A 13496-nucleotide genomic window follows, 5' to 3' on the forward strand; every position below is an offset into this window, starting at 1 on the left:
GCAGACACTGACCCTCAGTGAGGAGATGGCGAGGGATAGGGACTTGTGGCAATTTGCTGTATTTGAGAAGACACATCAATCTAAGTAAAATTGCGGCCATCCATACCATACAAGCATGTCCTTTATGGCCAGCCATGCCCCAACTGCCCCTTCTAGCTGAGAGGTTTTTGTCTTGCTGGTCCCAGTGCCACTAAAATCATCATCATCATTGTTCGACCGTGGTTTAAGACAATGGAATTTACCATGCTACACCAGACTTCACGGTCCATCATGGCATTACGGAGGTCCTGTTGCTGGATACCTGTATCCCTGGAGATTACATCAGGGTAGGAGAGTGTGCGCCCTCTGGCATTGCGAGTAGATGGCTTCCAGAGGAGAAGAGTAGAAATTACCTCGCTTTCAGCTCTACAACAATGTCCAGCAAACTGGACTCTCTTACCTTTCACAGGAGATGACACAGGTGGTAGTTTCCCATATATTTGCATTTTGGTTGGATGGTGCTTCCACGAGAGATTTTGAGCTCTCATAAGGAGGCGAGTGTAGGTTCCATCCAACCGCCACTCAAGCTTCTTTGATAACGTCCAGGTTTCTGAGCCATATAGTAGAATTGGTTCGACTGTGGCTTTGAAGATTTCAAGTTTGAAGTCTCTACTTAGATTTGATGACCAGATCTTAAAATACTCTCATGTTGGTGCTATGTAAACACATCCATGTTGGCGGCACATAAAAAGCACCCCAGCACACTCGGTAAAGTGAACATGAGGAAAGGCAGCCAGCCAGCCATAGAAACATTACCAAAATGGACAATTGGAGTCTGGACAGCTCTCCATTGGTCAGCTCCATGTCAAAACTTCTAACTCATACCAGCATGAAAAGCAGATGTTAAACAATGTTAAACAGGCGCAGGAGTGGCTGTGTGGTGAGTAGCTTGTTTACCAACCACATGGTTCCGGGTTCAGTCCCACTGCGTGGCACCTTGGGCAAGTGTCTTCTACTATAGCCTCGGGCCGACCAAAGCCTTGTGAGTGGATTTGGTAGACGGAAACTGAAAGAAGCCCGTCGTATATATGTATATATATATATATGTGTGTGTGTGTGAGTTTGTGTGTCTGTGTTTGTCCCCCTAGCATTGCTTGACAACCGATGCTGGTGTGTTTATGTCCCCGTTACTTAGCGGGCTTACAAAAGAATAAGTCCTGGGGTCGAGTTGCTCGATTAAAGGCGGTGCTCCAGTATGGCCGCAATCAAATGACTGAAACAAGTAAAAGAGTAATGGCAATGTATCTGTTTCTCTCTTTGTCTATTTGTCTGTCTGTCTATTTGTCTCTCTCTCTCTCTTACTCTTTCTTTCACTCTCTCACACTCTCTTTTTTTCTCTTTCACAGTCTAATAAGCTGTGTCCATCTTGTGGCACAAGAGTGCGGCGAAGTCACCTTTCCCAGGTAAGTATCTTTGCACTGGTCTGGCTTAGTGGTTAGGGTGTTGGACTCACAATCACTAGATTGTGGTTTCAATTCCTGAACTGGGCGACACATTATGTTCTTGAGCAAAACACTTCATTTTCATGTTGCTGCAGTCCACTCAGCTGGCAAAAATGAGTAATCCTGCGATGGACCAGCATCCTGTCCAGGGTGAGGAATATATACGTGGAGAGTGCTGCAAAGTTCCTGGCTTTATAAGGGTTTCACAAAAGGCCTGGTTAGAGGCCCCACCTTCAGGGCTTAGAAAAACTGAAGGACCACTGCAACAAGTGTGTGAATCTGAGAGGGGAATGTATTGAATAAAATCATAATTAGTTGATCCTCCTGTGTTTTCTTGTATCAAAAGCCAGGAGCTTTTCAGCACCCTCTTGTATGGCACAAAACCAGGGAAACCAGCCCCATTAGTCTATAACTTTAGGAAGGACCTTTATCTTATCTCTTGTTAGCATTGATGCTGTCACTGATGATAGTGCTTGTTTGTTTGTTTGTTTGTTGAGTGAAGCGGTCTTCGTCCTGGGAGAAGTACGAAATGTGGTCCTTTGCTATTCGTAAGACCCGCAGAAGAGAAAGCAGGTCAACCCCCGACACATGAGAGCATCGATGGATGGATGAATGAGCATCTAGTCTCGGCGATTGCATAGGAAGTCGGGGACAAGAAACAGGAAGAAAGAGTGAGAGAAAATTGGAGCGAATGAGTACAACAGGGGTCACCCCCCCCCCCCCCGCCGGAGCCTCGTGGACCTTTAGGTGTTTTCGCGCAATAAACACACCCAACGCCCAGTCTGGGAATCGAAACCGCGATCCTCCGACCGCGAGTCCGCTGCCCTAACCACTGGGCCATTGCACCTCCATGCTGATGGTACTGCTGGTGGTCCCTGGTTTGCCTGGTATGTGGGGAACTGAGAGAGAGTTCAAGGTTAGAACATCATTGATCATAATGTCTGTTCAAGTAGGGCTGACCTTGGGCTATGTAACATGTTAATTTGTGTACAAAACACCAGCTTAATAATGACTGTTATTCTACTAAACTCCTCATCATTTTCAAAATTAATTCAAACAATGTCAGTGTTTGCTTCCCCCCCCCCTAACATCGCTTAATAACCGATGGTGGTGTGTTTACGTCCCCGTAATTTAGCAGTTCGGCAAAAGGTACCAATAGAATAAGTACTAGGCTTCCAAAGAATAAGTTAAATCCTAGGGTCGATTTGTTCAACTAAAAGCGGTGCTCCAGCATGGCCATAGTCACATGACTGAAACAAGTAAAAGAGTAAAGAGAGCAGCCAAATTTCCTTGTAGCAGCAGTAGTAGTATATTTGATGGTGGCAGAGGTAATTGACACGGTTACCACCTTTACTACCATCATCAGCAACATGTCGATATTAACAATAATTATCATTGTTCTCTTTAGTAATTAAGGCTAATTATCTTACAGTTACTGTTGTTTGTTTTTAATCAGCTTTGACCTCATCTATTCAATCAGGACAGTTCTGGGGCTAAACAACAACTTGCTTCCAAACGTATGAAAAGGAGGACAGATAGGACATCATCATCATCATCATCATTTGGCGTCCGCTTTCCATGCTAGCATGGGCTGGACGGTTCGACTGGGGTCTGGGAAGCCAGGAGGCTGCACCAGGCTCCAGTCCGATCTGGCAGTGTTTCTACAGCTGGATGCCCTTCCTAACGCCAACCACTCCTTGAGTGTACTGGGTGCTTTTTACAGGCCACCCCCACAGGGGCCAGGGGAGGCTGGCAGCAGCCACGATCGGTTGGTGCTTTTTATGTGCCACCAGCACAGACACCAGTCAAGGCGGCGTGGATAATGTAGTCTTAGACAGAATTTGTTGGAGCAGATTCTCTATGCCCTTCCTGTCACCCACTCTCATCTGTTTCCAAGCCAGGTTCTATTCTCCCATGCCTAGACAGGGGTCTGGGGACACTCTTTTACAGCCAATTCATAATGTCTTGACAAGGGTGTACACACACACACACTCATACACACGCGCGTGCATATATGACGGGCTTCTTTTAGTTTTCATCTACAAATCCACTCACAAGGGTTGGCTCAGCCTGGAAGTTGTAATAAAAGACACTCGCCCAAGGTGCCACGTATTGGGACTGAACTCAAATCACATGTTTAAAGAGCAAGCTTCTTAACCATACAGCCACACTTGTGTCTATACCTATGATCACAAAGTATTCCATCCATGACCATCCCATCTTTCATTTACTATTTTTCATGCATTATCCAATGTGTTCTCCCTTTTTATTAAAGATGGTAGTGTACCTGTTATTCAAAGGGCCAACCTTGTCAAATTCTCTGTCATGCTGAATCTTCCTGAGAATTATGTCAACCCTTTAGCATTTGAGCCGGCTACATACGGCCAAAACCTTCCATTTGTTTTATATTCAAACCGACCAGATCCAGGTTCTCACACCTACTCTACGATGTTATTCTATAGTAAACAATCACATCGTCGAAATCTCAAGGATATGAGATAATGCATGATTAATTCAAAACAATGTGAATCAATAAGTATTACGTTTGATAGAATAACCTGAACACTCAAGGATTAAGGATATGCATGTCTGTGGAATACTCAGCCACTTGCACTTTAATTTCATGTGCAGGCTGTTCCATTGATCGGATCAACTGGAACCCTTGTCATCGTAACCAACAGTAACAGTATTGTATGATTGTTAGAAACATTGCCAGATAAGACCGGAGCCTGGTGCAGCCTTCTGGCTTCCCATATCCCCGGTCGAACTGTCCAACCCATGCTAGCATGGAGAACGGACGTTAAACGATGATGATGATGAGTGTCACTGTCATATAAGCCATGTTATTCTTTTCCAGTATCCTATTGGAAAAATATTACTTTGCGTGTAATATTACAACAAAAAAGAAGCTTATAAATCTGTACACTAAATGCTGTGACCTGTTTCCTCTTCACTTTGTCTATACATGCTGGGCTAAATGGAAAATTTTTTTCTTTGTGCAGGTGCCCTTCTGAAAGGATTCTGGTTATAGGAACATCAACATGTTTTGTAGTTGAAGTGCTGCAACATTTCTATCAAGAACTGATCTCAAGAACTGTAGGCGTTCATTTGGACCTTCCTATCTCCATCATCATTCTAAGGACTCCTGCTTAATAGGACTGCACACACATACACACGCACACAATTTTCATGACACATTGTCTGATATATATATATATATATCTGTAAAAATAATATGTGACAATTACTTTTTTCATAGCGTTTTTCAGATGGCCTGATAACTGAAGAGATGGTGGTGTGGATTTCCACCTCGGCATCCGAAACTCGGAGTTTTATCTTGGATACTGAATAATTGTCACATATTATTTTCATAGATAAATTCCTCTATTTACATAATATTGAGGTCTCTTTCTTTCTTTTGTTATCTTACCGTTTTTACCTATATATATATATCTGTAAATTAATTTGTTACCCATTATTCAATAGCCAAGATAAAGCTCTGAGTTTTGGATGCCGAAGTGGAAATCCACAACACCATCACTTCGGTTTGTTTTTAATTATTTGTTTTGTATTGTTTTTTATTTAACCAAAAAATAAGAAGAAACAATTCAGGTTGATGGTTATTGCTTTTAACTTGTATTTCAATATTTCAGTTTTGAGCTGACTTCTTTGTTCTTTTAGAGTTGACCTTCTCTGTAGAGAACAGAGAAGGTCAACTCCCAACACCGTTTCTTGGAAAATTTTCCCAAAGAAATATTGAAATACAAGATGATAGTACTAACCACCAACCTGCATTATTTTTCGCTTTGTAAAAAAAATAATTACAAAAATTTAAATTATGATAATTAAAAACATTTGAAATAATTTATTTGACAACCCAATACACACACACACACACATAGATATATATAGACATGTACACACATGTATGTGTGTGTGTGTGTATATATATAGACATTTACACATATTGTGTGTGTGTGTATATATGTTTATGTATTTGTTTTGTAAGATTCTTGATGTGAAATCATGTGTTGAAACAGATATTGTCACACTTGGAGTCGGTCCTATTTTCCTGTTCTGCTAATATTTGGTTTTCACCCTATATATTTGATTTTCACTTCAACTTTCCTCTTCTTCTTCTCCTTTTCTTCTTCCTCTTCTTCTTCTTCTTCTTCTTTTTCTTCTTCTTCTTCTTCTTCTTCTCCTCCTCCTCCTCCTCCTTATTCTTCTTCTCCTCCTTATTCTTCTTATTCTCATCATCATCATCATCTTTGTTTCTTTGTCCAAGTTTTTTTCCTCACACATTCTGTGACTTCTTCAGCTACACTCTACTAACCCTCCCAGAAAGGCAAAATGGAATGAACAGAACAAGAGAAAACACACGAGATAAAGAGTTGCCGAAGGGGTCACAGGATGTGTGTTGAAAGAACTTTGACAAAGAAACTAAAACAATAATAAAGCTGAAGTGAAGACCAAATAATACATAATGCATATGTTTGTTTAATTGGCAAAATATGACCATCGCCAAGTATAACAATATATATATGTACAAATGTATATATCTGTATGCCATGAGCTTGCCCTCTCACATCTCTGTACAGACATTTTTTTAACACCTCACATGTTCCCTTTCCTGTGGAGGCGCAATGACCCAGTGGTTAGGGCAGCGGACTCGCGGTCATAGGATCGCGGTTTCGATTCCCAGACCGGGCGTTGTGAGTGTTTATTGAGCGAAAACACCTAAAGCTCCACGAGGCTCCGGCAGGGGATGGTGGTGATCCCTGCTGTACTCTTTCACCACAACTTTCTCTCACTCTTACTTCCTGTTTCTGTTGTACCTGTATTTCAAAAGGGCCGGCCTTGTCACTCTCTGTGTCACGCTGAATATCCCCGAGAACTACGTAAAGGGTACACGTGTCTGTGGAGTGCTCAGCCACTTACACGTTAATTTCACGAGCAGGCTGTTCCGTTGATTCGGATCAACCGGAACCCTCGTCGTCGTAACCGACGGAGTGCTTCCATGTTCCCTTTCCATTGAGGAGCTGGCAGAACAATTAGCACATCAGACAAAATGCTTTTTGAGGCTTTTGTTTCTGGCTCTCTAGGTTCTAAGATCAAACTCTACCATGGTCAGTGTAATCAATGAACTCTCACTCACTCAAAATTGCTAGCTTTGTGCCAAAATTGGGAGGAAAGAGGAAAATATTTTCATAAATAAAGTTTTTTTATAATGTATATTGGTCCCATTATTCATGTTACTTTGGCTTCCATTCTAGATAAGGGTTCTAGGAATAATTATCCCTATCTGGTTCACAAGACCTATTTTAAGCTTCACTCCAAATGGCAAAGTCATATAAGTTTGCCTCCCCCTGGTATAAAGGTTTTGCGTCTGTGATGTCTGCCTAATGGAATTTTGTTTTTGATTATTAACAATACTTACATGGTGTTTGTATAAGTGTGTGTATTTGTATTTACTTATGTATATATGAGCATATTTCCATACATGCATGTATATTTTATGTAGGCACAGGAGTAGCTGTGTGGTAAGTAGCTTGCTTACCAACCACATGGTTCCAGGTTCAGTCCCACTGCGTGGCACCTTGGGCAAGTGTCTTCTACTATAGCCTCGGGCTGACCAAAGCCTTGTGAGTGGATTTGGTAGACGGAAACTGAAAGAGGCCTGTCGTGTATGATAGATCGTTAGCCACTACACACATTTTTTTTCTCTCCTTGTTTTTTCTGTGTCCCTTTCTGTAGAAGAGCATAGGCTCGAAACGTAAAAGACTTTTTCTATTCCTGAGCGTTATACTAATACATCTGTTTGTTTTGTACACCACCTACCTTCGTCTTTTGTTTTTTCCGTAAACTCTCCCTATATATATATATATATGTGTGTGTGTCTGTGTCTGTGTTTTATATGTTTGTGTGTCTGTCTTTGTCCCCCCAACATCGCTTGACAACCGATGCTGGTGTGTTTACAACCCCATAACTTAACGGTTCGGTAAAAGGGACCAATAGAATAAGTACTAGGCTTACAAAGAATAAGTCCTGGGGTTGATTTGTTCCACTAAAGGCAGTGCTCCAGCATGGCTGCAGTCAAATGACTGAGACATGTAAAAAAAGTATATGTATATGAATATATGTGTTTATGTATATGCAGCTGTGTGATAAGAAGCTAGCTTCCCAACGGCATTGTTCCAGGTTCAATCTCACTGCATGGTTCTTTGGGCAAGTGGATTCAGAAGTCAGAAACTGAAAGAAGCCTGTCATATGTGTGTGTGTGTGTTTTCATTCCCCACAACCAGCACCACTAGTGCTTGACAACTGATGCTGGTGTGTTTACATCCCTGTAAATTAGAAGTTTGCCAAAAGAAACCAATAGAATAGAAAGGCGGCAAGCTGGGCGAAATGCTTATCGGCATTTCGTCTGCTGTTAGGTTCTGAGTTCAAATTCTGCCGAGGTCGACTTTGCCTTTCATCCTTTCGAGGTTGATAAATTAGGTACCAGTTACGCACTTGGGTCGATGTAATCGACTTAATCCCTTTGTCTGTCCTTGTTTGTCCCCTCTATGTTTATCCCCTTGTGGGCAATAAAGAAATAAGAATAAGTACCAGACTTTAAAAGTATAAGTACTGCGGTCAATACATTTGACTAAAAATTCTTCAAGGCGGTGCTCCAGCATGGCCACAGTCTAATAACTGAAACAAGTGAAAAATAAAAGATATATATATATATAAGTATTAAATAGAAACAACTCTAGTATAATTAAATATCATTAACCCTATGTACTTTAGGTATATGCTTCGTGCTTTTACCACTGAGCTGCTCTTTGCACTCTCTCCCAGTGCTTTGAGAGAGTTTATACTTCATCATACCAATAGCAGACCACTAGCATACACATTAAGTATATGGGGTTGATGATATATATATGTGTGTGTGTGTGTGTATGTATATATATATATATATATATATAATTAAACACATAAGAGATGGCCATATATATATATATATATATATATATATATATATATATATAAAGGGTAAAGACCCCCTTCGGTCATGAATGACCATGGAATTGCACCTAGAAAGTTACCCTCCTAGACACAAGTCCGGGCAAGGTTGTTTATGGAAGGCTAGCAGTCGCCCATGCATACCAGCCTCCCCTCTCCACGCCACCAGTGTTATCCAAGGGAAAGACAAAGGTCGATACAGCTTGGCACCTGTGACGTCGCAACTCATTTCTACAGCTGAGTGAACTGGAGCAACGTGAAATAAAGTGCCTTGCTCGAGAACACAACACGCAGCCCGGTCCAGGATTCGAGCTCACAACCTCACGATCGTAAGCTCGACGCTCTAACCACTGAGCCATGCGCCTTCACTATATGTATATATATATATATATATATATATATTATATATATATATATATATATATATATATATATATATATATATATAATATATATATATACCGGAGTAAACACATAAATGTGAAACAAAGTGGAAAAAAGAGTACTCAAATACCAGAGGTAGAGTAATATGCTTTATTTAAAAGCAGCAGAAATATAACAAAAGCTGTTACTCAGAGTTTCTGCTGCTTTTAAATAAAGTATATATACATATATATATATACTAGCAGTATCGCCCGGCGTTGCTCAGGTTTGTAAGGGAAATAACTATAAAGCATTTTTAGAGAGTTATAGCCAAAAAATAGCAAAAAAAATGATGGTAAATTTTTTTTGAGGGATAAAAAAGGTGGAGTTGCGTCCCCTAGATGGTCTGTGGTTTCGGTTTCAGATTCTCGACCCCATGTCGAATTTATCGATCTTTTTCAGAACTGGGGGAACTTTTCAAAATTTTCGCTGCGTTAGTTTTGAATTATGACATTGGGCTATGTGTGTGTCAAGTTTCATCAGAATCGTTTGAAAGCCGTGGTCAGAGTGAGGGTACGAGAAAACAGACACACAGAAAACGCACAGACAAACTGCCGTTTATATAGAGATATATATATATATATATATATACAATTTTAAAATATGATAAAATCTTTATAAGAATTTATCAAGTAGTTAGCGTGAAAAACCTCATATGAGAAAAAAATCCAATTTTTTCATTTAAATATATTTATTTATATTATATAGAGGGCATTACTATACATAAATGCCACACACTAGGAGGGACTCTTAAAGTCAAAACTCTGCTTTGAGAGTTGCATTCGGTACGATGTGTTTATTTATTTTGGTAGTTTTGACTTTAAGAGTCCCTCCTAGCATGTGGCATTTATGTATAGTAATGCCCTCTCTATATAATATAGTGGCTGTGTGGTAAGTAGCTTGCTTACCAACCACATGGTTTCAGGTTCAGTCCCACTGCGTGGCACCTTGGGCAAGTGTCTTCTACTATAGCCTCGGGCCGACCAAAGCCTTGTGAGTGGATTTGGTAGATGGAAACTGAAAGAAGCCCATCGTATATATATGTATATATATATGTGTGTGTTTGTGTGTCTGTGTTTGTCCCCCTAGCTTTGCTTGACAACCGATGCTGGTGTGTTTACATCTCCGTCACTTAGCGGTTCGGCAAAAGAGACCGATAGAATAAGTACTGGGCTTACAAAGAATAAGTCCCGGGGTCGAGTTGCTCGATTAAAGGCGGTGCTCCAGCATGGCCGCAGTCAAATGACTGAAACAAGTAAAAGAGTATATATATACACGTATGTGTGTGTGTGTATGAATGTACATCCATTGTTCGTCTGATACACAACAAGAGTAGGTGAATAGAGGTAGAATGTAAGTTTTAGACATGTCTGTACAAGTGTGGATTGATTTCTGTGTCTGTACACATGTAGGTCTCTTAGTCCGTCCCTCCATCCATCCAGCCTTCCATCTGTCTGTCCATCCCTGAATGTGATTAACAACCACCAGTCCTTGCTGTCCAAACAGGGTGCAGATGGGGATGGTCGGTATGGAGGCTAACACATTCTTACTGCCACGTGCTCAGCTCCTGCTGTTTTAATTTGCCATTTATAGTTCAGTGTTTGCTTAATGCTTCAGCAAGCGTAATCAAACTGGTTCACTGGTGATTGTAAAAGGGCTTGTGGTGGATTAGGGATCTCAACAAGGGGTCATTATTCGATGGTCAGGAATTATAATTAACTCATCGGCCCTTGTATAACTGGAGTAGGGTGAGGATTAAGGGGTCATTGCAAAGGGTCGGTATATGATGGTTGTGGCTTGCAGTAGCTTAGAGGACCTTGTATACTGACAGGAGTGGGACCATGTTTAGGGATTAGTGCAAGGGGTCAGTATTTGATGGTCAGGAATTATAATTAACTCATCAGCCCTTGTATAACTGGAGTAGGGTGAGGATTAAGGGTCATTGCAAAGGGTTGGTATATGATGGTTGTGGTTTGCAATAGCTTAGAGGACCTTGTATACTGACAGGAGTAGGACCATGTTTAGGGATTAGTGCAAGGGGTCAGTATTTGATGGTCAGGAATTATAATTAACTCATCAGCCCTTGTATAACTGGAGTAGGGTGAGGATTAAGGGTCATTGCAAAGGGTTGGTATATGATGGTTGTGGTTTGCAATAGCTTAGAGGACCTTGTATACTGACAGGAGTAGGACCATGTTTAGGGATTAGTGCAAGGGGTCAGTATTTGATGGTTGTCATTTGCAATAGCATAGGGAACCTTGTATAATAACTAGAGTATGCTGAGTATTAGGGATTAGTGCAAGGGGTCAGTATCAGTATTTAATGCTTGTAATTTGCAAAATCTTACGGGGTCCTTCTATAGTAAGTAGAATAAGTGGTGGATTAGAGAATAATTGCAAGGGTCTGTATTTAATGGCAATGGACTGGAGTGAGCAGAGGGTTGGGAATGAGGGCAAGGGGTCAGTATTTGATATACATGATACACACTAGCTTATTGATTCTTGTATAATAACTGGAATAACCTGAGGATTAGTGGGTCAATAGTGTTTGCAATATTTTTAGTGAACCTCGTAGTGACTGTAGTAAATAGTAGATTAGGGATTATTGCAAGGGGTCAGTGACTCATAACAGCTTATCAGTCCTTGTATAGTAATTGGGGACAGCAGTGGATTAGTGACCAATCAAGGTGTTGGTGCTTGGTTGAGGGTATGCAACAACCCATGAGATGTTTCATGACAGCTGAAGAGAACAGTAGGGGGTCATCAAGGATCCAAAAAAGGACCTAAACCCCACTGTCTTGTTGGATCTTGTACAGCAAAGTGGAAACTACCGATGAATCAGAGATTGCAGAATAGGAGTCAATACCAGATCAAAGGCCCCAGTGACAGAATATAGCTGAGTTATTGGACCTATTACCATGACAACAAGGGAGCACAACTACACCAGCCATTACTACAGTAACTAGAAGAGGTAAGCAATATTTTGCATTTCATTTTTTTATGTAAGCTTATTTTTTGCTTCCTAACCACATGGTTCCGGGTTCAGTCCCACTGTGTGGCTCCTTGGGCAGCTGTCTTCTACTATTGAACTCAGGCCGACCAAAGCCTTGTGAGTGGATTTGGTAAACAGAAAGGCGGCGGCGAGCTGGCAGAAACGTTAGCACGCTGGGCGAAATACTTAGCGGTATTTCATCTGCCGTTACGTTCTGAGTTCAAATTCTGCCGAGGTCGACTTTGGCTTTCATCCTTTCGGGGTCGATTGAATAAGTACCAGTTACTCACTGGGGTCGATATAATTGACTTAATCCGTTTGTCTGTCCTTGTTTGTACCCTCTGTGTGTAGACCCTTGTGGGTAGTAAAAAAATAAGAAACAGAGAGAAGCCTGTTGTGTATGTGTGTGTCTTTGTTCCTGTGTTTGTCCCCAACTATTGCTTGACAACTAGTGTTGCTGTGTTTACATCACAGTAACTTAGCAGTTCAGCAAAACAGACTGATAAAATAAGAACCAGGCTTAAGTAAAGTAAGTACTGAGGTTGATTCTTTCAACTAAAAACTTCAAGGCGGTGCCCCAGCATGGCTACTGTCAAATGGCGACACAGCAGTCAAAAAATCGTAAAAAATAGGGATTTTCATAGAAACCCACCCCCTTTTTTTGATGTAAATAATTTTTGGTGTTAACATGGTCCAATTTTAATTTTATCTTCTACAGAAGGAAGAGCAAGCCTTCTTCTATCATACTCTCAATTTTGGTCAACTTGCGCCACAGGGTCTCAGAGGAGATAGTGTTAGTTGAAGGCTACCAAACCTGCCATACACAGAAAACTTCAGCTATATATAGTGAGAGATATAGCAGAATGTTAAAAAAGTAGATTCTTTTTCTTTCTACAAAATTTTTCTAACTGGGGTGTTACCTGGCATACACATAACTTAGAAAGTATAGTTTTACTTCAACTGATAAGCTTTTATTTTTGTACTTGCTTCAGTCATGACTGCGGCCATGCTGGGCACCTTTTAGTTGATCAAATCGAATTATTTTTTTTACGCGTTTAAGGTGTTCATAGCGTCATCAGGTATGGAGAAGCAGCAAGTTCTGACACGAAGGTAGCCGAAGATTTTGTGCGTGAATTCTCGTTGCAGCCAAGGGGTACATCACACAACAGGTATTCAACTGTGATGAAACTGGCTTTTTTTTTTTTTTTTTTTTTTTTTTTTGTTAAAAAAATTCCCAGAAGAACCTCCATAACTGCAGAGGATAAAATGCCGGGCGAGTGGAGTCTTGAAGATTAACCCACTCCTTATCTACCCTTCTGAAAACCCTTGAGCGTTCAAGTCTCATAAAAATCTTGAAGGAAAAGCTACAGTTTATGTGGAGGACAAAATAAAAGTCTGAGTCACCAGGCAATCCTCCTCCGAATGTAGTCAACCTTGTCTTCAGGCCAGCAATGAAAAAGTACCGTCTAGAGAACAATCTTCCTCTCAAGGCCCTCCTTATCCTCGACAATGCTCTTGCTCACTCACCCTTCTTACCTTGAAGAGGGTATCCTGTACGAATTTAAATTTGTTCTGTATCTTTCACACAAT

At 40.9% G+C, this 13496-nt stretch overlaps 2 protein-coding genes across 3 annotated transcripts in view; both read left to right on the forward strand.

Moving 5' to 3' along the window:
* LOC115223567 (regulator of telomere elongation helicase 1-like) overlaps nucleotides 1-4750 on the forward strand; it is a 150017-nt gene extending 145267 nt beyond the window's left edge. For both annotated transcript variants that reach the window (XM_029794203.2, XM_036512398.1), the window contains 2 exons: nucleotides 1386-1442; nucleotides 4484-4750. In XM_029794203.2, coding sequence (XP_029650063.1) covers nucleotides 1386-1442; nucleotides 4484-4495 — 69 coding nt within the window. In that variant the 3' untranslated portion in view covers nucleotides 4496-4750. The remainder of the gene's footprint in view (nucleotides 1-1385; nucleotides 1443-4483) is intronic.
* A 5469-nt stretch (nucleotides 4751-10219) lies between these two features.
* The window catches only part of LOC115223592 (choline transporter-like protein 1), a 69921-nt gene continuing 66644 nt past the window's right edge, over nucleotides 10220-13496 (forward strand). The window contains exon 1 of the mRNA XM_029794242.2: nucleotides 10220-11885. The gene's annotated coding sequence lies outside the window, so the exon portion shown is untranslated. The remainder of the gene's footprint in view (nucleotides 11886-13496) is intronic.

The sequence above is a fragment of the Octopus sinensis genome, linkage group LG23 (genome assembly GCF_006345805.1).
Source record: "Octopus sinensis linkage group LG23, ASM634580v1, whole genome shotgun sequence".
NCBI classification, from domain to species: Eukaryota; Metazoa; Mollusca; class Cephalopoda; order Octopoda; family Octopodidae; genus Octopus; species Octopus sinensis.